General features: G+C 34.7%; 4 protein-coding genes and 1 long non-coding RNA gene across 6 annotated transcripts in view; 3 read left to right on the top strand and 2 right to left on the bottom strand.

The window, feature by feature from the left end:
- Positions 1 to 1,586, bottom strand: part of LOC136062776 (uncharacterized) — a 4,291-nt gene extending 2,705 nt beyond the window's left edge. For both annotated transcript variants that reach the window (XR_010624492.1, XR_010624493.1), the window contains exon 1: positions 1,179 to 1,586. This is a non-coding gene — a long non-coding RNA (uncharacterized LOC136062776). The remainder of the gene's footprint in view (positions 1 to 1,178) is intronic.
- Positions 1,587 to 1,705: 119 nt separating this feature from the next.
- Positions 1,706 to 3,061, top strand: LOC111984830 (protein SEED AND ROOT HAIR PROTECTIVE PROTEIN). The gene is made up of 2 exons (XM_065762304.1): positions 1,706 to 2,075; positions 2,724 to 3,061. The coding sequence occupies exons 1-2, from the start codon at positions 1,706 to 1,708 to the stop codon at positions 3,059 to 3,061; spliced, it is 708 nt and encodes a 235-aa protein (XP_065618376.1).
- A 4,662-nt stretch (positions 3,062 to 7,723) lies between these two features.
- Positions 7,724 to 8,834, top strand: LOC112031853 (protein SEED AND ROOT HAIR PROTECTIVE PROTEIN). The gene is made up of 2 exons (XM_024064565.2): positions 7,724 to 7,972; positions 8,290 to 8,834. Exons 1-2 carry the CDS (start codon positions 7,756 to 7,758, stop codon positions 8,622 to 8,624), a joined length of 552 nt encoding a protein of 183 aa, XP_023920333.1. The 5' UTR covers positions 7,724 to 7,755; the 3' UTR covers positions 8,625 to 8,834.
- A 1,768-nt stretch (positions 8,835 to 10,602) lies between these two features.
- LOC112031852 (uncharacterized) lies at positions 10,603 to 12,443 on the top strand. The gene is made up of 3 exons (XM_065762311.1): positions 10,603 to 11,019; positions 11,116 to 11,194; positions 11,646 to 12,443. The coding sequence occupies exons 1-3, from the start codon at positions 10,661 to 10,663 to the stop codon at positions 12,234 to 12,236; spliced, it is 1,029 nt and encodes a 342-aa protein (XP_065618383.1). The 5' UTR covers positions 10,603 to 10,660; the 3' UTR covers positions 12,237 to 12,443.
- A 419-nt stretch (positions 12,444 to 12,862) lies between these two features.
- On the bottom strand, positions 12,863 to 21,758 carry LOC112008793 (putative GTP diphosphokinase RSH1, chloroplastic). The gene is made up of 24 exons (XM_065762312.1): positions 21,389 to 21,758; positions 20,875 to 21,065; positions 19,833 to 20,012; positions 19,659 to 19,724; positions 19,469 to 19,561; positions 19,250 to 19,381; positions 19,032 to 19,133; positions 18,879 to 18,947; positions 18,718 to 18,789; positions 17,804 to 17,911; positions 17,534 to 17,631; positions 17,020 to 17,080; positions 16,850 to 16,912; positions 16,699 to 16,755; positions 16,507 to 16,608; positions 16,126 to 16,284; positions 15,866 to 15,997; positions 15,630 to 15,716; positions 15,428 to 15,499; positions 14,584 to 14,670; positions 14,061 to 14,493; positions 13,671 to 13,732; positions 13,496 to 13,564; positions 12,863 to 13,391 (listed from the first exon to the last, which is right to left on the bottom strand). The coding sequence occupies exons 1-24, from the start codon at positions 21,411 to 21,413 to the stop codon at positions 13,287 to 13,289; spliced, it is 2,625 nt and encodes an 874-aa protein (XP_065618384.1). The 5' UTR covers positions 21,414 to 21,758; the 3' UTR covers positions 12,863 to 13,286.
- Between the last annotated feature and the right edge of the window lie 5,438 nt (positions 21,759 to 27,196).

Genomic DNA, 27,196 nt, shown 5'->3' with positions numbered 1-27,196 from the left:
TAAAGATCATATACATACTCCAATTAAAAGGTACTATGACACCACATATACAGGCAAGTTCGGTTATAAAGTCAAAAGATTAAAAATCTGTAATATGCCTTTTGATTTTGCATAATGATAGAGGTATTCATTAAAGTTTGCTATTTGTTAAGTCTCTCTCAGCCATCTCTTTGAATCTCTGCCTCAAATTTATAATATCTAATACCATGCCCATCTTGCATAATCATATATAACTCTTAAACAACTATACTAACCAACCCTAACATTCAAAAAAAATTCCCACAGAATCCAAAATAGCGGCAGCCCCAACATAACATTTCGTAGGCTATCATATAAGAAGACAACAATAACACTATAGATCAAACCATAGCCTTTTGTAATTTCTTGTAGCTGAATTCTTTTATTAAACAGAGAACAAAAGGCATATTACAAATGAATCTGAGAACAAACACCTGAGCATTCCAAACATGTTCAAGAAATACCACAAATGAATTGGCAAAGAAGAATTAGAGAACAAACACCTAAGCATCTATCAAAAACATGTTCAGCAATCTCAAACAACTATACTAACCAACCCCAACCTTCAAAAACAATTCCCACAGAATCCAAAATAGCGGCAGCCCCAACATAACATTCCATAGGCTATCATATAAGAAGACCCAGAGATTATAATAATTTATAAAAAGGGAAAACTAACGTAAATGAAGACGGCAATAACACTATTTATCAAACCAAAACAAACCCAGAATTGAAATCAAATAGAAGAATCCCAGGAAACCAAAAATCCAATAAAAATTACATAACCAAAAAAAAGGGAAAAAGAAAATCTAAACCAATGTAAAATGAAGATGAGAAAAACACTATATATCAACTAAAACAAACCCAAAATTAAAACCAAATAGAAGAATCCCGAGAAACCAAAAATCCAATAAAATTTGCATACAAAAAAAAGGGAAAAAGAAAATCTAATTACAAAAATTTCGTGATTCTTCTTTGCCATAGATTTGACAACAAAGGAAGAAGGAGATAAAATGGAAATCTGCAAAAAAAAAAAAAAAAACCTTAAATCCAGAGCAACCCACAGCCACAAATTAACAAAATTCCATGAAAAATTGAAGCGGATAGAGAGAGAGAGTAATATATAGAAATTAAGGAGATTTAAAGACATGTTTAATTACCTCAAAATAATTTGCTGACATAGAACATGATGGGCTAGATTGAGCGACGATGGAGAGGCAAAGAGAAATCGATGCAGTGGCGGTGATCCATGGTAGCGGTAGCGGCGGGAGCATCTGAGTTTTGGGGTGCCAGCATAAATGAGAAAATAGAGAGGTTGTGGGGTTTAGATGTGTATTAGGGTTGTAAATTGATGATTCTAATATAATATAATAATAAAACGTTAAAAATATAAAAAATAAAAATAAAAAAAAAAGGACGTGAAGGCTGATGGGGGAGTCGTATTTGTATACTGTTGCGAGAGTTAAATTGATATATTATAATATAACAAAACGTTAAAAAAAATTTAAAAAATAAAAGGTAACGTGAAAAATTGTGGAGCTAGCAAAAGCTCCGATTATATATATATATATATATAGATAATAATAATAATGGAACCATATACCCCCTTATAAAAGGCCATGCATTGTAACCTCTTCAATACTGCACTAATATCCCACATTCCCTTTCGTGCATACATAGCATACAAATGGCCTCCGCACGTTTCTTGTTTGCAACCTCTGTGCTTCTTTTGTCACTTCTAGTTATTGTCACTGCAAACGATTATGGATCTGCTCCAAAACCAGACTATAACACACCAAAACCCGAATATAAACCTACTCCCACCAAACCAGACTATAACACACCAAAACCCGAAGGAAATTATAATCCTGATCTCCCCATAATACCAGATTATGAGAAACCAAAACCCGAGGGAAATTATAAGCCTGATATCCCCAAAATACCAGATTATGAGAAACCAAACCTTCCAGAAGGAAAGGATGAGCTACTACCAACAATCTTTGGTATTCAAGGGCTTGTTTTATGCAAATCACGCTCCCAGTACTTCCCGCTTAAAGGTAATCTCTACGTCTAATTGTTCTTTGTGAAGTTTACAATTTTTGCTTCCTTTAAGTACTTGTGAATAATGTTTTGATGAAAAGCTATCTTTATGTAAGCACGAAATCAATGAATTATATTTATATCACCTAGATAAATAAATCAATAAATATATATATATATATATGAACACTATTTTTTTTTTAATTGAGAACAATTTAAATACGTTATGATAATGATTAAATGATAAATCACCGCTTGTCCAAAGCTTAAATTATTAGGAAACAATAAATTTATAATCATTTAAATTTTGAGACAAGTGATGAGTTTCATGACATAAGAGTAAGTGATCCGAGTTCTAATCCTATTTCAATTCTATCTCTCATTTAAAATTAAGTTTAAGAGTTGTAACTTAGTAGTATTAACCGCTCTTTGTTATGAGAATAATCAAAATTGAAATTTTGAATCCCCTCCCCATTGTTTTAAATATCAAATTATAATAATAATCTCTCAAAAGCCTTGCTTATTAAAAGAGAGTTTATGAGAGAATAATGTATCAAAATATAAGTGTTATAAGGCCACTTAAAAAAAAAGTGTTTTCCTATGTAAATTAAGAAAATTGCATTTGTTTTTAAAGTATTCATTTTGAACTTTTCTTGTAAATGCAGGAGCTGTGGCAAGGATAACATGTGTGGCTGTTGATGAGAATGGGTACGAGACAGCTCCTTTCTCAATATTGAGTAATAGATGTGATGAGAATGGCTACTTCTTTGCAACATTATCTCCTTATTCTAGCCTTGTAGAAAATAAGAAGATTAAGGAATGCAAGGAATTCCTAGATTTTTCTCCACTGGACACTTGTAAAATTCCTACCGACGTTAACCATGGTATTAGTGGTGGTCTCCTTTCTTCATACCGCATCCTCAGCGAAAAGAATATGAAATTATACTCTGTTGGGCCTTTCTTCTACACCTCGGAAACTCAATCAGTCGCTAATGGTTACTAGAGTATACTATATAAAAAAAAAAAAAAAAAAAAAACGCAGCTTCACCCTTTAAAAAACGCGGCTCCAGGGAGGGCTATAGCCGGGTTTAAAAAACGCGGCTCCAGGCTCACCTGGAGCCGCGTTTTCCAAAAACGCGGCTCTAAGTCTAGCCTTGAGCCGCGTTGTTTGAAAATCCGGCTTAAACCCATCCTGTAGCCGCGTTTTTGAAAAACGCGGCTACAAAACGCGGCTAAAAACCGCGTTTTTTGTAGTGAGCCAGATTATGAGAAACCAAAACCCGAAGGAAATTATTAGCCTGATATCCCCAAAATACCAGATTATGAGAAACCAAACCTTCCAGAAGGAAAGGATGAGCTACTACCAACAATCTTTGGTATTCAAGGGCTTGTTTTATGCAAATCACGCTCCCAGTACTTCCCGCTTAAAGGTAATCTCTACGTCTAATTGTTCTTTGTGAAGTTTACAATTTTTGCTTCCTTTATGTACTTGTGAATAATGTTTTGATGAAAAGCTATCTTTATGTAAGCACGAAATCAATGAATTATATTTATATCACCTAAATAAATAAATCAATATATATATATATATATATGAACACTATTTTTTTTTTTAATTGAGAACAATTTAAATACGTTATGATAATGATTAAATGATAAATCACCACTTGTCCAAAGCTTAAATTATTAGGAAACAATAAATTTATAATCATTTAAATTTTGAGACAAGTGATGAGTTTCACGACATAAGAGTAAGTGATCCGAGTTCTAATCCTATTTCAATTCTATCTCTCATTTAAAATTAAGTTTAAGAGTTGTAACTTAGTAGTATTAACCGCTCTTTGTTATGAGAAGAATCAAAATTGAAATTTTGAATCCCCTCCCCATTGTTTTAAATATCAAATTATAATAATAATCTCTCAAAAGCCTTGCTTATTAAAAGAGAGTTTATGAGAGAATAATGTATCAAAATATAAGTGTTATAAGGCCACTTTAAAAAAAAAGTGCTTTCCTATGTAAATTAAGAAAATTGCATTTGTTTTTAAAGTATTCATTTTGAACTTTTCTTGTAAATGCAGGAGCTGTGGCAAGGATAACATGTGTGGCTGTTGATGAGAATGGGTACGAGACAGCTCCTTTCTCAATATTGAGTAATAGATGTGATGAGAATGGCTACTTCTTTGCAACATTATCTCCTTATTCTAGCCTTGTAGAAAATAAGAAGATTAAGGAATGCAAGGAATTCCTAGATTTTTCTCCACTGGACACTTGTAAAATTCCTACCGACGTTAACCACGGTATTAGTGGTGGTCTCCTTTCTTCATACCGCATCCTCAGCGAAAAGAATATGAAATTATACTCTGCTGGGCCTTTCTTCTACACCTCGGAAACTCAATCAGTCGCTAATGGTTACTAGAGTATACTATAATGCCTATTTTGTTGAAGCTATGTGGAATTGAATTCTGTTGTTTGGTATTGATTTTAATCTGTCCACAGAAAACCGGTACCCGACCCACCCGAAAAAACCGTCCGATCCGGCCCGAGTACCGGCCGACCCGACGCCGGCGACGGTCGGCGACGGGTCTCCGGCTCCAGAACCCGTAACTGGCGGGTCGGTTGGCGGGTTTTCCCCCCCAAAATCCGAAAAATCCGAACCGACCGGCGAAAACTCATAATCCGGTGAAAACCCAGATTCCGGCAAGCAAAACCCAGATTCCGGCGAGCAAAACCCAGATTCCGGCGAGCATTTGATAATTCCGACGAGTTTTGAGATGTTTTTTGGCTAGATCTTGACTAGATCCGGCGAGATTTCGCTAGATCTAGTCGAGTTCTTGGCTAGATCCAGCGAGATTTCGCCAGATCTAGTCGAGATCTTGACTATTTCCGGCGAAAACTCAAAAGATTTGGCCGATTTTCATCATTTTCTAGCCGGATTTTCTTTATTTTCCAGATCTCGACTCCGACCGAACCCGACCGCCGCTTGTTGATGTTCCAACCCGTCCGAACCGACTTCTCCGACGGTCGGCGGCGGGTTGAAAGATTGCCCACCCGATCTGATCGGATCGGTTCCGGGTTGGGCACAAACCCGACCCGGACCGACCCGTGGACAGGCCTAGATTTTATTGGTGGTAGAAGGCTATTGCCTCTGCCATTTGAGAGATTTGTGATAAGATTTGTTCTATTAATATGTTGAGGGCATGTTTCTATGCTCTAGTTTTAAGCATTTGACTTTCTTTCTCCTTCAGTTCATCCTTTGATTTGCACACACATGAACAAAGACGATTCGAAAGGGGAGCCATATTCGAAGGCAGCACAAATTGGAGCCTTCTAACAATAACCTTAATAACAGCTTTGTGTAACTAATTGTAGAGGCTGATGCATTTATATAGGTGTAAACTGTTAGGTCATTCATATTTAAGATGGTATACGATAGTCACTCTATAAGTATAAGTGTTTGTGGGATCAAAGGTAGGGTTCAAGTCTCTAGGAGAGAGTTTTACATACATATACACTTAGATTTGACTAGAATAGAATTTTTATATTGTATATAAAATAAATAAATAAACTAAGGGCGTCAAGGATTCAAAGATAGGGTAAGGGCGTAAGGCTCTTCAAGTGTGATTCAAAATCTCAAACAAGAATGGAACAAGGATTTTATCATTAGGATTTAGAGGCCAAACATGAATAAATTTTTTTCGAGCATTTTAGGGAAAATAAAATAAAATTCAGAGCTAAATTAATATCTAAACAAAATGATCATTAATTAAATATTAACAAAATAAAAGATACATATTAATTGCATGTAATATTTCAACTCAATCATATATTATCTATTAAAATAGAACTCACTTTTTTTTTTAATATCTCAAAAATCATCTACAATATTGATTTTGTACTAAATTTAGCAACAATTTCCCTTTTAATATACAAAATCATATTTTTTTATTAGAATATCATATGCCATTTTGTTGTGAAAGACAATATTCATGCTTGAACTTATGCCATAGTTCTAGTAGAAATTAGAAGAGTTAGTATAAATACACCCACTTTATAAACAAATTGTTAGGCTATTGATTTAATATATTTGCCATTGACATAATTCCGAGTAAATAAACAATTTTTTGAAATTTACATGTCGAACTATATTATGCTCATAATGGTGAATTTTTATTTTCAATAGTATTTTTTTTTTTATGATTTGTGAAACTTTATCTATAAAACTTGTTTACTAATAAAAAAATATATTTAATTTTAAAAAAGAGTCAAGTGCCTCTCGAGGATCCAAAGATGAGATAATAATAAGCAACTACATGCTCACTAAATCAATGATTCAATTATTGTAATTGAGAATTTTTTACAACATAGAAAGCAATCAATAATGATACTCAATTCAAGTCATCATACTAATGAAAAAGAGGGGGTCACATTAACAATTTTTAGGTGGAGCCACAAAGTACGGCAACATCCAAATCCCAAATTCTTAAAATTTTAATTTTGGTTCCTAAAAAACACAATCAGAGTGCTATACCAAACACATGCTAAAAATGCATAAAAAAATTTTTTTTTTTGGCAGATTTTGTTTTATATGGAATTTGTTTTTATTTTGTTCTTAACACATGAATACTCAATTTAGTCACTATGTGGTGGGTTGGAGGAAAAATTTATCAATATATAATTGGAGTCATAAAATGGATCTGTTTGAAATAGAGATGATCATTTTCCCCTTCCTTATGACCCTTCCATTGTGTTAAGAGGTCACCCTTATTTAGTGAATTTTAGCATGAAAATAAGTAACGTTCCTTTTTAGTACAACATAGCTGGCTGCGTTTAAAATGCGGCTACAGTTCAATAAAATGCGGCTTAACAAGGATTCTATGGCTGCGCGTTTTAAACGGGGCTTCAGGAAGAGGTATTGGGCTGCGTTTTATAAAAACGGGGCTGTAGTGGGTCTATGGCTGCGTTTGTAAACGGGGTTGTAGTGGGTCTATGTTCGCATTTTTACAAACGCGGCCCAAAAAAACGTGGCCCAATACCCCCGCGTTTTGTAGTGTATTATTAATCTTTTGAATTACCTACATTAAATATTACAAATTTAAAAGGATTTTTAGTACCATGTTGTTTACTATTTTAAATAATATTATGCAATATACACAATTAAATATGAGAAGTGAGAAGCAAGTGGTTTATTCGCTTACAAATGAACTTTTAATTCAAATGACATATCTTTCATTTTTAACTGTAGAGAGAATGAGATTATGGATTTAAGATAAACCGGATGCACGTATTTTAAAAAAAAAAAAAAAAATCAAGTATACTTAATTGCATGCAAGAGATTATAAAGTTTTTGAAATTTTATCTACACATGATCTGATTGTTTTGACCAGAAGGAAGGAATTAAATATATTATATGGTTGAAAATTAATTAGTAAAATATTTACAGGATGATTGGCTTTGCACCTTGCATGTCTCGTTCAAATAATTTAGAACCCTAAACATTACAGTTGTTTAATACCTAGCTTCCAAGGTTTACATTTAATTATAGATTCCTTTTATATATATAAATCGTGCGACCAAGTAAGCTCCTACCTTCTATTATTTTACTCCGTATAATGAATATAACATGATTGGACAATCCATATAAAAGCTAGGCCATGACAATAGTCCCTGCACTTCTCCCATTGATCCTTATCTTTGTTTATGCATCAAATAATAATGGCTCTAAACCATTTCTTCTTTCCAGCCCCATTGTTTCTCTTATCACTGGTGGTTATTGCATTTGCTAGTGGAGATGGGTACAGCCCAAACCAGGACCTTGAGACACCAAATGTAGAAAAAGAAGACCTTCTCTCCACAATTATAGGCATCCAAGGGCTTGTTTATTGCAAATCCGGGCCTAAACTCATCCCACTTGAAGGTAATTCCTACACCTAATATCATTCTTCAGAATAGTCATATTCTATATATTCCTTGAAAAGTTTTTCCAGAAAAGAAAAATTAATTTAACTAGTTAAGCATTTCCTGTGTAGAAAAATATAGCAACTTTTCCCATAAAGAAGGCACAAATGCCTTATGGCCTTTTAGAGTCTTTAGACTGCTTTTCTGATTATAGGAAGAACTGCACTCAAAATACATAGAAACAATGACCATTACTTAGTGTTCTTATTTTAGTTACATATATTATGTCTCAATATTTATTATCTTCTTAATTTTGTCACTTAAATATTTTTATAGGAGCCGTGGCAAGGATAACATGTCTGGCAGTCGATAAGCATGGGTTCGAGGCAGCTCCTTTCTCCTTCTTGAGTGAAGCATGTGATCCAAAGGGATACTTCTTTGCAACTTTGTCTCCTTCAGAGGTCGAAGACAATAGGAAGCTTAAGGAGTGCAGGGCTTTCCTTGAGCTCTCTCCATCAGAGACCTGTAATGTTCCAACAGATGTAAACAAAGGGATTAGTGGTGCTCTCCTTGGTTCTTATCGCCTCCTCAATGACAAGAAGATGAAATTGTACACTGTGGGGCCTTTCTTTTTCACTCCAGAGCCAAAATCAATATCTGATGGTTACTAAAATAGTACTAAATTATTATAAATAACCAAGTTTTTCCTTTTCTTGTTTATTGTTGACTTTATTGGTTGTTAAAGAAAGGTCTCTTTCGCTTGCTTCTGGATACGTAGAAGCAATAATTTCTATGTCCTTCCCTAAGCCCAAGCTATAATCCAGATACAATGCTATGTAATTGAAGAATGAAAGGAGAGGATGACATTTGTTAAGTATAAATATTATAAGATCACTTCACAAGAAGTAGTTTAATCATAAAAACCTCCAAAACATGAGGTAAGAATTGGAAGATGCACTATTATAATTAGCTTAAGCATGTCAATTTTCATTGCGTGTGGGAGGCTCAGAAATAAGAAAAAATGAAAAATAAATTAATTTGACCTTTACTCCCTTTGGGGATACAATCTCTACTTAACCTAGAACATTCTCTGATTACAAGAAATCATTTATAAATAATGTAATATGTGGTTGGAATTTGTTTTTAGCACTTCTTACAAAACGGCTCATCTTTTATACGTCTTGAATGACTTAAAAATGAAGCAAATATAAGTAAATTCATCATTTATATTAGAAAAAAAAATACAAGACTTTAATAACATTAAAAAAAAAATTTATCAAGAACTATCAACATTATAGTGAGAATGTGACATGATTGTCAATGAAGCAACTCCTCTTTTTACACATGCCTCTCTCAAAGCATTACTGAAGTGGATTGAAATAGATCAAATAGACTGAAGTGGACCGAATGCACTGAACTAGACTGAACAGACCAAAGTGAACTAAAAGGACTGGAATAGACCAAATGGATCGAAGTGGACCAAAATACTATGCTAATGTGATTTAACAAGAGCGTAGCAACGATAAATTCTTCGCTTTAGATTTTTTATATTTAATTATATAGATTACATAGGGTGGATTACAAGTGTAACTAATGTGAGGAAGGTATCAAAAAAAAAAAAAAAAAATTTGTGAGGAAGAAATAAAAGAGGCCCTTTCTCTCATGTTCTTGGATTTTCTCTACCATGGTTCTTAGGTGGTGGTTATCGCAGTAATTTGCTTCTAAATCTTTTTTGTCATTCATCAATTGAGTTAACTGGTTCATGACAACACCTGAATTAAAGGTACCTTGTTCCATGGTCTATACTTCTTTTCATGGTTTAGCTCTTCTACTTCGTGCTTATACTGATGCTAATAGAGGGGAAGACCTTGTGGATTGATGCTCCATTTACTGACTATTTATTGTTTTCTGCTTTGTGATTCTCTTATCTCTAGTGAAGCAAGAAACAAACTGAGGTCCATAACTTAACCTGCTGGATTGCCTTTTGTGAAGGGATGGGCCTTTCTCATCTCCTCTCTTCCTCCTTGGATCTTTGTTCTTGAGGATTGAGATATGCTAGCTAGGCCCACTCAACCTTTCTCCTCAATAAATTATATTTATTCATTAAGAAAAAGTAATTTTATTTGGATTTTAAACTGTTCCAACTAAAAGTTTCTAAATGTATGTCCTTATTGGAAGCCCTATCCAGTAATTCTTAAGTTGTTTTATAGGCACAAAATTTCTTTTTAAAGAGCAAACACCCTCCATCTCTTGCTACTTTCAACCTTGTAAAACGATCAGCAGCACTAATTGAATAGGCAGTCAAAACCCAATTTCTCTCGCCGACGTCGTTGGTTTTATTAATTGGGCCATGGACTTATAGGAGCTACAATGGCAGTGGCTAATGGGCCAGGCACTATAATTATTAGTTGTAACACCAGCACATATTATAGGACATAGCCATAAGTACCTAATCCAAGGCGACCAAGATACTTGACACCTGGGTAAGGCTAAGAGAATCTTTCTTTGTGAATACGTTGTGGCAAGGCAATAAGATGCCAAGTAGTAGTAACTACCACATCTGTCCTAAGTTATGCCCGGTTCAACCTCCTATATTGATTATTGATCTTCACTCCCTCACAAAGTAATCCTACATCTACTAACTCCTCTCTCATCAAAAAAAAAAAAAAACCTCTTCTTATCATCTCTTCCCTTAAAAAGAAAACAAATGCCATTTGTTGCCCAACCCCGACATAATAAACTAAACAAACACAGAAGAAGAGAGAAAATTAACATGGAGGGGCAAGAGAGCACAAGCAAGAAAGATGAGAGGAAGACCCAGATTAGCCAAGGCAAAAGTGATGGTATTGGAGGGGTGCTCGTGTTGGGAGGTGCCTTGGCTCTTGCAAGTTTGATAGTAATTTTTACAATCAAGAATAGAAGAAGGGGTGCCAAGAAGAAGCCAGAAGTACACAAAGGTGTGTCAAACGAATCAAAGGGAAACTTCAGACGCAAAAAAGAAGATGAAAGAAGAGAAGGCTTGCGCTTTTTCTCAAAAGATGCACCTTCAACCACTCGTGATTCACGGTGAGTGCTTGTTTATTCTGTTGCATCGTTATGTTTTATGTGTTTTTCAATGTTGGTATTTAATTTAAGCCTTTGGTCAATTTGCAATTTCACAAGTCATGGAACGGCTGAGATAAGTGTTATCCATATTGATGATCCCAGCGAGTTATTGGTCGATACCAAAACTTTGATCCTGGTAATTCACCCCTCCTCTTTGATAATTCTCTTTCTGCTTGCATAGTAGCACATGAATTTGAATCTACTGTTATGTAATTGATTGCGCTCCCTAGTTTTGTCAGGGCCCTTGCTGTATAAATCATTATGTGCTACCAAATGGTAAAACACTAACGTCATGANTTCTCTACCATTGTTCTTAGGTGGTGGATTTTGTGTACATTGTTCTAGTAGCAAGCACAACCGCGAGGAAGAACATAGAGGTGTTAGCAACGTGAAACAAGTATTATGTAGACCTATTGTATTAATTGTACTACTACTACTATACTGTTCCATCTTTTGATTATTGTACTATAGTCGAGTAGGTTGTGAATGGATCTTTAGGATTAAGATTCAATATGATGGAACTGTTGATCTCTGTAAAGTCGTATGATGGCACTAGGGTTTACTTTTTTTTTTTTTTTTTTTGGTAGGAGGAGAAACCTATGACAGAAATCAGTGATGAAAAAAAGAATACTTCGAGTGGTCACCAAGAAAGCATTGCATCATGCGAAGATTGTGGTGTCATCCAAGAATCTTCACTGTTGGCACCGGGGAGTCCCATTTTGATTGAAGAGAAAGATGACGACGAGGACGAGGAATGTGCCATGGAGAAAGGCGAGGAAAGCTTCAAAGGTACAGGAGACTCTTCCATGGAATCAAATGATGAAGTTTGGCCAGCAGAGTTGATAATAGAAGAATTAAACAAAGCAAATAGGAGTATAATTTTTCAAAATCGTAAAGAGACTAATGAGGAAGAAGATAACACAGCCAAAACAGAAGAATATAGCTCCTCTTGTAGCTGCGATGACTGTGATATCTTCGACGATAGTTGTGACGAGAATGAAACCACTGAAGAACTAGTTATGGTGAACAAGCAGCCACCACGCTCATCAAAGATGAGATTTTGGATTTTCTCAATGTTATTGCTCGTGCTGCTGATGCTGTTACTTTCTCTCAACCATCATAAAGCCATTTCTTATTATCGGCTTTATCTTGATTCTTCCGTTATCCGTGGAGTTTAGAAAAGCACTAAATATTGCTTTTAGTTTTTTACCATTAAACTAAAAAAACTGCAGTATGTAAAGTCTGTCAAGTGTGGCATGAAACACAATCAAGCCAGAGAGCATTAAAAAAAATTCCATATATAGTATTACACATCACTGAAGAACTAGTTATGGTGAACAAGCAACCCCCACGCTCATCAAAGATGAGATTTTGGATTTTCTCAATGTTATTGCTCGTGCTGCTGATGCTGTTACTTTCTCTCAACCATCATAAAGCCATTTCTTATTATCGGCTTTATCTTGATTCTTCCATTATCCGTGGAGTTTAGAAGAGCACTAAATATTGTTTTTAGTTTTTTACCATTAAACTAAAAAAACTGCAGTATGTAAAGTCTGTCAAGTGTGGCACGAAACACAATCAAGCCAGAGAGCATTAAAAAAAAAAATTCTATATATAGTATAACACATCACATGAGACGAAGCAGCACCCCATATCACCAATGGATGTCTCAGGGCTTTGGTTAAAGATTTGAAGGAAACAGGTTTATCTCAGGTCATAGAAGATAAACAGAAAGCTATCAGTTGATGTATGAAATTTAGTTGTTTCAATTACTGCTTTCTGCTTTTGCATAAAAAATTATATATTAAAAGAAAAAGAAAAACTATTTATTTTTCCAGTAACACATTAAAAAAAATAGAATATATCCATAGGAGAAGAAACTAGAGTCGTAGATCAAGGAGAAAGAATTTACATCGCAAGATATTCTTACAGATCTTCCTATAATTGTTTTACTGTCCTGTCCTGTCCTCTCAATTATCTTTACAAAGTGTATAATTTCTTAACCTATCACTCTTGTTTCTATATACAGTGCCCTCAATCCACAGACTAAGCTCTTTGGCTGCTGCTGGTTTATTTGGTAATACGTGTCGAACAAATAGATGAGAACTAAGGAATTAAATGCCCAAAATCTAGGATGTAATACCCTGAATCAGAACTTTCTGAGGACAAAACTTCGTACCCAGGCCTGTATAACCGGGTGAACCAGGCTTGTTTGCGTCGCTTATCATTTAGCACTCAAGAAATTGGCTGGTTTCTATTGAGCTTGGCCAGCTGCAACCCGTAGACCATCCCAAAACACCAAGAATTAGATCTATGCTTGAGCAAGCATTTACCTGAGGGAGAAGCAATATCTTACATCAGGAATACATAAATTTAACAACAAAATAGAAACTAGACAGAGAAATATGTAGTGATAATATCAGGTTTGGTTCACTACCAAACATTCCAGGTTCCCTTCAACATGAAATAACATGACAGCCATTCCCCTTCCTCCATCAATCTCAGCCTAGTCAACAAAAGTTAAAGGATTAGAGTTGCATAATAAAATAGCATTGTTTATAGACATCAAGATATGAATTCAACCATCCATTGAATTAGTTTCAACCACTTACCACACAAGAACATATAGTAATGCCTGCAACTGACAATACTGTTGTGACCTCGGCCAGCATGCCTGAAATAATTGTTTAACCATGCAATCTAGGTTAAGCAATATATTCATGACAGGAAATCTAAACTTATTGATCAAAATAGTGGCTAGAAATTTAGGTGGCTGGTGGAGTCACCACAAGATGTCAGACTAAAAATTAACAGGAGAATTTCACTTTATAGCATGATCTCCATCAGATCTACTTGATGGCATGGCAAGTATAAATAGGAAAGAGTTGAGAAGGAGCCATGCATGCCTACTCTGCTACTCACATCATATGCTACCAATGTTTCAAAGCTACTGAAAGGAAAAAGAAAAGTTAACATGGTTTTATTTACAAAGTAGAACTTACCTTTTCGATCTATACACACCACACAAAACCATTGGACTGAGTGCCCTTCATGATTGTGCCAAGAGGCAATCTTGCTGGCTTGCCAACTTTCCAATCCAGGCAAGACTTCTTTGTACATTGGAATGTTCGCTTGTATTATCTTGGCAACACCATTTCCCTCTGAGAATAACTCCCCTTTAACCTTCAAACTTGCATGCTGCACATGCTTACTATGTTTTCCATTGACCTTGGGGACCCAAATACTTCCATTTTTTCCCTCTGGGGATGACACTCCCACAACATTCATAAGGATTTTCTCCCACATTGGTTTGCTTGCCTTGGAAGGAACTGGGAGCTCTTCTGCTTCACTCTCCTCTTCAGAATCAGCAATGAAATCAATTACAGTATCTGCTGTTATCTCAGCAGCAGATAGTGCAGCTTGCTCCCTTAAAAACTACACACAAGATAAATTTATAATTATTCAAGTAAAGGTTAGTATAAATAGGAACCAAGAGCCATCCATATTCCACACAACAATGCCTACTTTCATAATTTTGTGTCTGGCACTACGTGTCTTAGCATGCTGCAACCATTGCTTATGCCTCTGGAAAGCTGATTTGCTCGAGAGCGCCTGGAAAATCAAAAAAAAATTGAGCCTTTAAAAAGCAGTTTCTCTAACTGAGTATTGCACGTACTGCTCCAAATAGGTCAGCATGCTACTTGTTATGCATTTGAGATTTCTCTACTGGACAAGTTACATAATACACAATACAAGACTGGAAAAATTTACCAATATATTTCAAAATAAAGAATCATACAATAATGATGAAAGCATATGTTCATAATAAAGGAAAACTACTGAGCTAGCGCTTGACATTGGTTTATCCAGCATACACATGGACATTTGTTGATAGTTTCAAACATCTATTCACAAACAGTGACACTCACAACAGATTCATTATTTTTATTGGTAATTACACTGAACCCACAACCTCACCCTCTCCACCTTGCTCTTGCAAAGGGAGGAGGTGCGGTGCTATTTGAGTTACTCTCATAGGTTCTCTTGATGACTCCAGCAAAGGCAATGCCTTGCCAACTTTGCTTGACCAGACAATGCACAAACTATTTGGATGACAAAATTCTGATTATGGTGATATTAATCGTAAATTTAAGTGAAAAATCATGGCATCTTTACACTTACTGCAAAGTAAATAATTAAAATAACAGTTAGCTAAATCATATTGAAGGAACTCTCTCTCTCTCTCTCTCTCCCTTTCTCCCCCTCCTAATTTCTTTCTGAAAGTAATGATACTAAAGGAATTACGCACATCCCATAAGTTATGTTCAATGAAAAGGAAATTGCAATAAGAGAATTTATAAATACTTACATCATATGTGATTATCTCCACAACTTCCGCATTTGCAAGCACATGCATAGGAGAAACAAGATTACCATTGACCTGCACAAAGTCATGCACCACAACTCAGATTGCCAAGTTTAGTTTTTGTTTTCTTATTGCTTTGTTTTTTTCAGGAGTAATACTCAAATTGACAGAAGAATATCATACTAATCAAAATTGAGAAAAATACCTTTGCAGCCACCATCTTGTTGCCAATATCAGTGTGTATCATATAAGCATAGTCAATAACAGTTGCCCCCTTAGGCAGGTTTTTAATCTGCACATAATGTCAACTGTCAAGAAACTTGAGCACTATGATCTCCTATTTGAATATATATTCTGTCTTTTCTCATCAATATTCAAAAGATGAAACCAAAATAATAATCAGGAAAAAAAACTAGTATGTTAAAGAATCCACTGTGTTACCTCTCCCCTTGGTGTAAACACAAAGACACGGCTACCTAACAGATCTCTAGTGATAGTGTCAACAAATTCCCTAGAGCTCATGTTGCCCACAAACTCCTCTTGCCATTCTCTGATTGCATTGAGCCAGCCAATCTGGAGGAAACAGAGGACTTCATATTTGAAATTAGCATTGAAATCAGGGACTTGAAAGGATTTTCCCTGAAATCCCTTCAGGAAGGATTGCTAATTATCACAGATTTTAAAAGAAATTAATAAATTACCCTGAGAGCAATGTTTGCATTGGAAAGAGAGACAGTCTTTCCTCTAGAGCTTCTACCATTAGGCATCGCTCGTCCAACTAAACCATTAACAAATACTCTCCCACTATAATGAGCAGCAATGCCTCTTTCAGCTATAAGGTTCATCTCTTCGGTTCTTATCTGCCAAAAATAGGTAACCCCAAAGATTAGGAAACATCCCACAAGAAATTATATAAATAATTATAAAGATAAAAATTAGAACTGAGACTTCTGGGTAATAATAAAATCTTAGAAAGGTTTTTGAAAAGAGACTCAAATAAAAGAAATTAACAACTTCTTAAAAGCCTTATTTCCAACTACGCAGAAAAAGGGAACTAGTCAATAATGATCATCCAAGACTACCTGAACTTCTATCCTAAACATGCTCTCATACAGAAAAGGAATCACTGTTGTGTGGAGACTTTGATAACCATTAGGTTTTGGGGTTGCTATATAGTCTTTGACCTGTTACCAAAAAAAAAAAAAATGTCATATATAATAGATTTTTAAACTCTTATCAATTACTCTTCACAGTGAAGGCAGCAGCATACGCACAGCTCGAGGAATAGGGGTCCAGACTCCATGGACCAACCCAAGAACATGGTAGCAAATCTGTGGGAAATACAACAATCAGAAAAATCAGTGGCAAACCAAGTACTGAGTGCAGCAAAGACACCTGGATCCTTTGGCATGGTTGAGGATTTACCTGCTGTGGACTGCATAAAGGCCCAACTCCAACACACGACTTTGGTTTTATGATAATACGAAGCTGGTTATGACAGAGTTAGAAATATGTGAATATGAAGATATCAAACATCATGTAAATTTTCTCGTCACAGTTTCAATTCAGTGTACAGATAAGATATCACAACAAACCTGTGCAATTTGATTAATCTCATTGATAGAGCCTTTAGATTTGAGGACAGCTCTATAGATACTGCAATTTAAGAATGAAAATCCCATTTTCAGGGCTTGTAAGAGAACGCTTTACAACAAACTTAAAATAGGCCATCAGAAAAGATAGTAAATTCATCTCAAACGGGAAATGCTTTATCCCATAGTAAATAAGGGCAAAACATCTACACAAGTCAGAGGCCATCTCCTTTAAACCTCTTAAACACCCAATAGGGATCTTGTGTAATACATCCACGCGTATAACTAATATTACAGCCGATAAGGCATTAGTTGAAGTATGTGATTAATTTGCATGTTGAGATTCTCCACGTAGAAATAGACCACCTAATCAGCTACTTGATCACAAATGATAGATATAAAACTTGCCAACTTAAAGCATATAATGATATCAGACATGACACGGATAATGGATTAAAAATATAACAAGAAGGCAACTAAGTAAACTAACAAATGGAAGTAAGATTCATGGTCTGACCTGTATGGCTCCTTACACACAGAACGAACTTCAGTTTTCACAGTCATAAGGTTTAAGAACTGATCATCCTCAATCTTCTCCATCAAAATTTTGTTGGCCTGATTCAAAGAGAGAAGGCTTGATAAGTAAATCCCTTCAAGACAAGAACACCTGAAAGCTCCTGACTTGAGATTATCCACGAGTTAAATTCTAACATCATATGTTATCAAAGACATGATGCAGTTAAATTCTCTAATCAAGAAATTTCGTTTAAAAAGAGAGGAGCATTACCTCCACAAGTTCTTTCTCGTGATCTTTATAGAGGTCTGCAACTCTTCTCTTAACTTTAGCATAATCTTCAGCATTTGTGTACATGAAGGATAGATTTTCAAGTTCTGACTGCAACACATTACCATTATGTTATTGGAATAAGCAGTAACTGGGCCAACAATTGCCAAAGAGACAAAAAATGGGACATGAATTTTCACTTTAACACAAAAAAGGTTGAGACATTGCGTAAGAAAGGCATGCAGGGATCATCATTGCTAGTTAACTACACTTAATCAAGCATAGGTAAAACAGCCCAAACACCCCCTGAGAATCTATCCTTCATGATTTTTTTTTTTTTTTTGGAGGGGGGGGGGGGGGGGGGGGTTGGGGGTTGTACATAACAAAACAAAAAAAGGTTGGCGTATTTCCAACTTCAGACAAAAGATCATGCATCTTCAGTTGAATACCACACCTCAAAATCAAGATAGCACAAATTAGCTCTTGGTGAAAATGAGATAATTAAATGTCCTTCTCAAAGATGCCTTAGCAATGGTATGTTAGCTTAGGGACCATAAAATATGCTATGTCTCAGTCACTGTGAAATAGATTTGTGGAACTTTCAACCCATATAACCAGATTTTTTTGGTCTCACCTCAAACCAACCTTCAGCAAATTAAGATATCACTTGGTTCAAAGAACCAAACCTACCTGGCTACCCGTACAACTTTATCATATTTCATCATTTTAAACTTTGACAACATATATAGACAGAAAATTATGAGAGAAATTGGCCATAAAAAATAAATAAAATAAAATAAAAAAACTAATGCCAGCATTATAATGTAATGGAAGAATGTGAAGTGTGAACAGAAAAGTGTCTAGAACTCCAAAGCATTAACAGAAATAAAAGTGTGTAATGAAACATAAGGATCTACCTTGATTTGGTACATCCCAAGCAACTTCGCTAGAGGAGCAAAGACCTGCAAAGTTTCCACTGCGATGCTGGACTGCATGCAAAATTACAATGTCAATAAGAATATAAACAACAGGGTCAACAGCCAACTAATATAACACCAACGACACACTACCTGCTTACGTGGGGCATGTGAGAAAGAGTTCGCATGTTATGTAATCTGTCAGCTAGTTTGACAATGATAACACGGACCTGAAATAGCAGTTCTTTCATTCTCAAATGGATTTAACTATAGGCAAGACAGAGCATTGACAAACATTATAAAGAATATGTCACCTCCTCTGTCATGGCAAGAAACATCTGATGCAGGTCATCAGCTTTCACATCTTGTACGGAATCACTTTCATTCTTGTACTTCAGTTTTCCCAATTTAGATACCTAATTAGGAAAAGAAAAGAATGAAACCAATGCTCAACCAATGTAATCTGGAGTTTTGTCAAAATGACAGAAGAACAAAGGTTTCCAAAGTTAGCACCCACAAATATATGAAGTACCTTAGTCTCTCCTTCTACAATGCGACGCACGGTAGTACCAAACTCCTCCTCTATCCTTTCAAAAGTAACAACATTTGTATCCTCAACTGTGTCATGCAATAATCCAGCAGCAACAGACTCCCAATCCAATTCCTAAAAGACCAATTCGAGTAAATTTTTATTTCAGATTGCAACAAAGATATCATTCTAAAAGAGGGCCTTTAACTTTGTATGACTCACAAGTTCTCCTAGTATACGAGCAACTTCAACGGGATGAATGATGAAGGGCTCTCCACTGCGTCTTTTTTGGCCATCATGAGCCTCAAAAGCCAGCTGCACCAACAGGAAGGCTTCATTTAGATATGAACACCACTTCAAAAGGATTACTTTGCAAGAACGAGAATGCTAGGATTGCATGCAGAGAGCTAACCTTGAGAGCCTTATGGACCAATTCTAGTTCTTTAGGTGAAAGGTATGAAATACTAGGTTTAAGATCCTGAGGCATTAACAGGATCAGGTTAAGTCTATAACTAAAAACATGAGAAACAATATTTTATATAAAATAATATCATCGTTCTCATTACTGCGAGATGTTGGACTATACCTCCCACAACCTTTCTGGAGAAAACTCACTGAACGCATCTGAAGAGTGGGGTGAAGAACAACACATGTGCCACCTTTTACAAGCAGTATGAAGCATGCTTGGTTTTATGAGTTTTCGAAGAAGAACAAATTCCGAAGCTTCACTAGAATAACAACCTCTAGTATCACAGAATTCACATCTCTGGAAGAGGAAGATTGAACAGGTTTTGTGATTACTAATTATGCAAGCTAGTTTGGACAACCAATGGCCAGTAAATACAAATTACAAACTAAAGTTTCATCAAACCTTGAGCAAGTCACACTTCCAATGTATTTTCCATTTGATACTTTTGTATTTTTTGTAACACTTTGTGTTCATCATCGTGAACATAAAGCATTATTCTTTATCAATAAATTTGTACTACTTTCTTATAAAAAATGTCACACTTTCAATGTGAAACATTGCAAATTTGTTGTGATATAACCATGAACTTACTTGTGAGAATTTGTGCTCCACAAAACAGAAATCTTATTACAAATTAATAAAAAAAATTGTAAACATATTTTGCATTTTGACAAGGCACCAAGTGGTTTTGGGGGGGGGGGGGGGGAGTGTCCGAAAGTTATAGTAAGAAAGGGGGGTAAGTATAACGATCCTTGTTTTCCTTAGTTGCTCAATGCTCAAATCTTGAAAGTACATGTGATATCTAATACAAAATCAACTACACTTCTCATTCTCATTGATGATTATTGATTAAGATTTCTAATCGTGTTCCAATTTTGTTATAATCCTATATTAATACACTGCAAAAACTTTAACCAAATATAAGCATAAGATAATTGGATGCTTCCTACACATTAAACCACCATCTCAACTTTAACTTAAATTCTAACATCAGTTAAAATTTCAAACTTGCATATAGAAATAATCGTCTTGCAACAAAATCCATATGGTTCCAAAGCTATGAACACCATAACATATAATAGATAAAATGATAAATATCTGGGTTGCAGAAACCAAATTCAAATGCTAAATATCCTTAAGAAAAATCAAGAAACTTTACAGAATTATTCCGGCTTCTTCTTCCATTTCGACAGTGAGACAACAAGGAACACTGAGGTGGATGAGCTGTACTTGCAAGGAACCCGGTCAAGACCCTTGGCGCTTTCCACGCACACGATAGAAAGCTACAATCATATCTTCCACTCCCATCCCACTTTGAAAACTTACACAAGTTTACGCATTCTACTGAAACTACAAGATTCACAACAAGTACACATTTATTCCAATATCAAAACCCCAAATTCACCAACAAAAACAATCAATCAAAAACCCAAAATCGAAAAATTGTAAAAGACTGTCTCTTCATGCTCCGTTTGGTTGCTAAGAAAACTATAAGGTTAGCTAAAAACAAAAATTCAACTCAACCAAGTAACATAGCAGTACTAAAGTTTACATCTTCTGCATCGTTTAGTGCTTCAAAGTACCAAACAATGAAAACCCAATACTCAAAATTTCAAATTTAATTCAATTTTCCCACATTTTCTCAGCAACCAAACAGAGTAGGCTTAACATACCTGACATGGAAGAAGCAGAGGCCATTTATAAAGGGCCAGAGCAATCTCATTGAATCAAGCTCAGCATTAAACAAAGCCCACAAAATACACACACCCAGAAAGGCAAAAGCTCTTCCAATGAAATTTTCACCAAGACAAAACCATCAAAAGCTCATTGCTTATTAGAGCTTCAAGAGCTGAGCTTAGAAGAAATCAGCAAATAAAGGGCGTTTCGTGTGGTAACCGAAACGTTGGGTTTTGGACAAGTATGTATGAGAGGGATTGAAACCAAAGAAGAGGGCGAAGAGATAATTTAGAGAGAGAGAAAGCTGAGCCAAAGCCACACAAATACAGTTTGATAAAGATTTTTCTGTTTCGTTTTTATTTTTATTTTTTTAATTTTCTCTTTGGGGGCTATTTATATTTGAGAACGTAGAAAATTTGGGAAATTTGTGTGAGGTTGATTTTTTTTTTTTTTTTTTTTTTTGGGTGTGTGTGTGTGGAGTGGGTTATTGTAGAGAGTGTCCAAAATGGAACTTTGTACACCGTCAGTAACAAATAATGACACGTAGGCAAATTTGTAAATTGGGGTGTTATTATACTTTATAGGGCAAAAAAAAAAAAAAAAAAGAAGAAAAACAGTTTTTCTTATTGTTGATGAATATGTTTTCTGTTTTCTTTTTTCTTATTTTTGTTTGTATATATTCCTATAAAATAGGATTTTGCTTTTAGTTAACTTGTCTTAAAAAGTGCCACAATCAAGAGTATTAAACAATGTAAGTAAAATGATGTTTTAATATGGAGCCCAAAAATAAATAAATAAATAAATAAATAAAGAGAGAAAATTATTGGACATAACAAAATTTCATAATACTTACACACCTTATTTTGAATTGCTGAGTTTGTGTATAATTTTATTTTATTTTGACTTATGTTCGGCTAACAACTTAGCTTGTTGTAGTGTGTTCATTGAAGAACTCAAAAAACAAAAACAAAAAACAAAAAAAGTTTCAATGATGTTTGCCAAATCAATAAAGCTATGAATGCAACGAAAATTAACAACCATTTCATAATATTCATAAATTAATCTACCACCTTGCTAATGGGTTCACCATAATATGTAGTTAATATTTTTTAATAGTCAATATGTGAGGTGGTAAAATAATTTGAAAATATTATAAAATTGTTGAGATTTTTTATTTTGTCTCTTCTAAAAGGATTCTTGCCAAATATTGTGTTTGTACAACATCATAAATTGCGGATTTTTTTTTTTTTGGGGATAATTTCATAGTAAGAAGTGAGAGAATTTAAACTTTTGATGTCTTTGATTAGATACACTAGATGATACTTAAATAATTGAACTACAAGGATGAAGGGAAAAAATTTGTTATCCTTATTTTAATGAAAAAAAAAAAAGGTTTACTTTGTCGAATATCCATAGTTCATCAAAAAAAATTTGGAAGTTATTGTTGTTGCTGTATTTTTTTATTCAACTTAATTAACTAATTAATTAGACCTTTCTCCCTCCGTTTGAAGACATAAGTAGATTCTTATTTATTGTCTAATTAAACAATACTTTTTTTTGAGATTGTTACAAGGAAGCCAAAAGCCAAATCTAGTTTATGGAAGCTAAAAGATACCAAATCCCAAAAAAAGACAAAAAATTAAGTTGACAGCGTGGAGTCGTTGGAGCTTAATAAGGAAGTCTGGGTGGATTCAATTAAAAACCAAGGCACATTGAGCACACTGAAAGGGGCTTAATAAGAGTTAGGATTACGAGCTTTACCAAGATTGAGAAAATGATGTTAGGTAGGAGAGACGAGGGTCCCATTTAGATATTATCATTGAGCTTGTGTCCCAAATCTCAGTAGGGTCCTGTATTATTTTCTTTCATCTTTTCAAGTCTTTTCGCTTGAAAATCTATGGTTAATTAATGATTATATATCGAACAAAAGATTATTTATACACAAATAGTATGAAAGCACTGGCAAGGTGTGACTAGGTAGTAAGAATTCTCGTATTGTTTCATGTGATATTTGGCAGAAGTTTACACAGTGATGTTTCAATAAATATGTTATGCCCATAACAATAGTCTCATTAAGTCTCTGACGGTACACGTGGTATTATCCTTATCACGTGACATGAGTTAATGAATCCACGCCGAAGACCATTTTTTTCATTCATTTAAAAAAAAAAAAAAAAAAAAAAAAAAACAACCACAACAAGAAGTAGTATAAAAGCGTTGCTTTAATTTTTGTTGGGAAAATATCACGTCAGTGATCACGTAAGACTAAAGAGCGCTTAATTTGGAATGCCATGCGCTGCATTCTTTATGTTAGTACATATCTTTTAATGCCTATTCAGTAATGTCCTAAGGCTAAATAACCCATGATCCAGAAAAATCATACATATATTAGCACTGACATAATTTTGTCATCTTCAGCAATGTTCCAATAGCAATGCATGACCAAACAAAGTGCACAGCGGCAGCTAATTTGTATTTTTGGTTGTGGTTGGAATTTTGAGAGTCTAGATTATAATAAAATTGTTGAATAATGGGAAAGTGTAAAATGGAAAAAGTGTAATAAACGATAATGCTGCACTTTTATTTTTGTAGCTGGCCGGGGTAGGCACAAACACAATATTAACCTTTGGTTGCACTTGGGGAAAAAGTCCACCAAAAAGGAAAGGAACAAGGTTCAGCACTGGTCACCTTTCAATTCATTTTCTGGCTGCTACAGTATCAGTAGGTATATGCCTTTGTGCAAAAAAAGCATCTGAGGTCTTTTCTGTCTGCTGGGAAATGGAATATATCAGTTTCTCAATGTGCAATGTCAAATGGGATTTGTGCTACTATTCATTTAGAAAATTTTGTCATCTTTATCATCTATGTGTGGCTCTTGGGGCTTCAAGTGAGTCGTAACGGCAACAAAGACCAGCCACTACTTCTTCGCAGGGACTCGGCAAAGTCGAGAAAAGAAAGAGATAAACTAGGATTGAATTTTATTAAGTGCTTATGTAAACGTGTCAAACAAAGTCTGATTGAAATCCATGCTGAAACCGAAGACGGTTTCCTAGAAAATGATTCCTAAGAGTTTCCTAGAAAATGTTTCCCAAGGAATACGTATGCACAGCGTAAACACGTTATGGCTTTGGGGGTAATGAGCTATCTATGGCTATTTCCATCGTTGATTTTTTTAAATGTCCCAATTCTTTTATATTCTAAAAGGACAAATTGTTAGCAAAGCATGTTGGTGATCCCTTATTTATCTCACATTGGTATGCTCCTCTCAAATCTAAAGTATGTACAATCTCCAATGCTTAGATTAACTTAGATTATCACCCCCCACCCCCATCTCTTCCCAAAAAAAAAAAAACCCTCCAATGCTAAAACCAAAAATTATATATAGTTTCACCCGTACATACTTTCAATTAAGTTTTTTTTTTTTTAATAATAATTCAAGAGTAATAAAAATGGGGAGGGAGACTTAGAACTTGATTCTCTTTATAAGAAAACAAAAAAAGGAAAAAAAATCAATATTACTAATTTACAAGACTCTAGACAAACGAGTAATCTAGACCTACGGTACTAAACTATTAGTAATTCATTGTTTATATCAATGATGTTATAATAAACATGGCACATGTGCAAAGTGGGGGAAATTATATGGTAAAAGCATTTCAATTCTTTCAAAGGGGTGATAAGCTTGAATCTTACAATGCATTTAATGTCTGGAGAAATGATTTTCACAATTCACCAGTCATAGACTTGTGGTATGCGCAGAAAAATTTTGACAATATTTTTTTTTGGTTTAGTGAAAAATGAAAATAATAGATAAGACTTATAAGTGATTATTTTTTAACAAAGTATAGTTGATACAATACATTAGATTCTATAAATTAAACTATTTATATTTGTTATTTGAAAGTGTCTTAAATTTTGTAAGTTTTTTTTTTTTTTTAAGGAAACATAATGCATTTTACATTCGATTATTATGTAAAGCGAGATATTTTGTAAATAATGTAATATGTGGTTAGAATTTGTTTCTAGTACTCCTTATAAATAGTTCATCCTCTATATGTTTTGAATAATCTAAACAGGAAGCATATATAAGTAAATCCATCACTTATATTAGGAAAAAAATTTAAGACTTTAATAATATAATAAAAATATAATTTTATCAAAAACTTACAAACATTATGCTAAAAATGTGACATAATTGTCAATGAAACAATTCTTCTTTCTACACAAACCTCTCCTCCCAAAGTATCTCCAAAGTGGACTGAATTGGATTAAAATAGACCGATGTGGACCAAAATGAACTAGAAGGATCAAATTGACTAAACTAACCGAAGTGGAATGGAATGGACTGAAGTACCAGGGGTGGAGCCAGGGGGGTCGAGGGGGGGCAGCTGCCCCCCTTGGCTTGCCTAAAAAAAACCCTTAGTTCTTAGTTAATACTTATTAAAAACCCAAGTGTACTTTTTTCTTTTGATAGAAATAGCAATCTAGATCAAAATAATATATCAACTTGGATTATCTTTCTTAAGCTGGGAGGCATATCATCTAACCAAAAGCTTTACTTAGTCACATTTAATGATAATTAAGCCAACTAAAACTCCACTTTGTTTCTTTGATCTTGAAATAGAGCATAACTCTACCTTCTAAATGAACCAATAAGCAACTACAAGTCCTCCACTAGCTAACATGCCTTACAAATATATCATATACAAAATTTGCCCCCCTTCAACTCAAATCCTAACTTCGCCCCGAGCAAACCGAAGTTAACTAAATAGATAGAAATTGACTGAATTGGACCGATTTGGACCAAAAATTTAACAAAGCTGATAGGTTTCTAGGCTCCTTAAAACACAACAATTGAATTAACCTAGTTTATTAGCCAAGTGATTAACTTAGTGAAATAATCATATCAAGATATAAAGCAGCGGAAATATAAAGAACACAAAGATATGATCACTCAAGAAAACCAAACCAGTAAAAAACCTGGGGAGGATTTAACTTAACTATCTAGGTTAACACAATCAAATAATCATATCAAGATATAAAACAGCGGAAATATAAAGAACACAAAGATATGATCACCCAGGAAAACCAAACTAGTAAAAAACTTGGAGAGGATTTAACCTAGCTATCCTCAAGATAAACTTGAATCCACTATATGAAAGAATCGAAGTTTATACAAAAGGACTTACAAGCACCCACGCTCGACTTCCTAATGCTACCCCACCAGTAGAACTTACTGACATGACCACGTGCAAGTTCCGAATCCACGGACTCTTTCTTTCTTGGATTCTCCACAAGATACAAACACTCCCGCTTGTGTTTCTTTAAGCTCCAATGGCAGCAATTGAGTTGATCATCAAGGTGTTGATAATATCTCTACCTTGAAAACCCTAAGTTTATGTGAAGGAAAGTTCCTTAAGGATCTCACAAGAGATTCACACAAACCGCAAATATGAGCAACAAGAGCATCCAGAGCTACTCTCAAAACGTGGCTAGGGTTTCCTTTATATAGTGGGAGAAGTAGATCTGAAACCCTAATCCTTAATGGGCTTGGGTTGAGTTGAAAATTCTGCAGAAAAAACATTCTGGCCATCTTTCGATCGATCGAGTCTATCCTTCGATTGATCGAGCCAGACCAAAATGTACCAATACATCTGCAGCCACTCGATTCCAACTTTACATGAATTACACAACTTTGAGCAAGCCTAAATAAAACTAAACATATTATTTTGATCATAGTTTGCCAATATTACAATCATAGTTCTAAATAAATCAAATCCTAAGTCTTTAGAACCTAACAAAAG

The sequence above is a fragment of the Quercus suber genome, unplaced genomic scaffold (assembly GCF_002906115.3).
Source record: "Quercus suber isolate HL8 unplaced genomic scaffold, Cork oak 2.0 scaffold_451, whole genome shotgun sequence".
Lineage (NCBI taxonomy): Eukaryota > Viridiplantae > Streptophyta > Magnoliopsida > Fagales > Fagaceae > Quercus > Quercus suber.
Note: the sequence above shows the minus strand (reverse complement) of the source record. Positions and strands in the feature narration are given on the sequence as shown.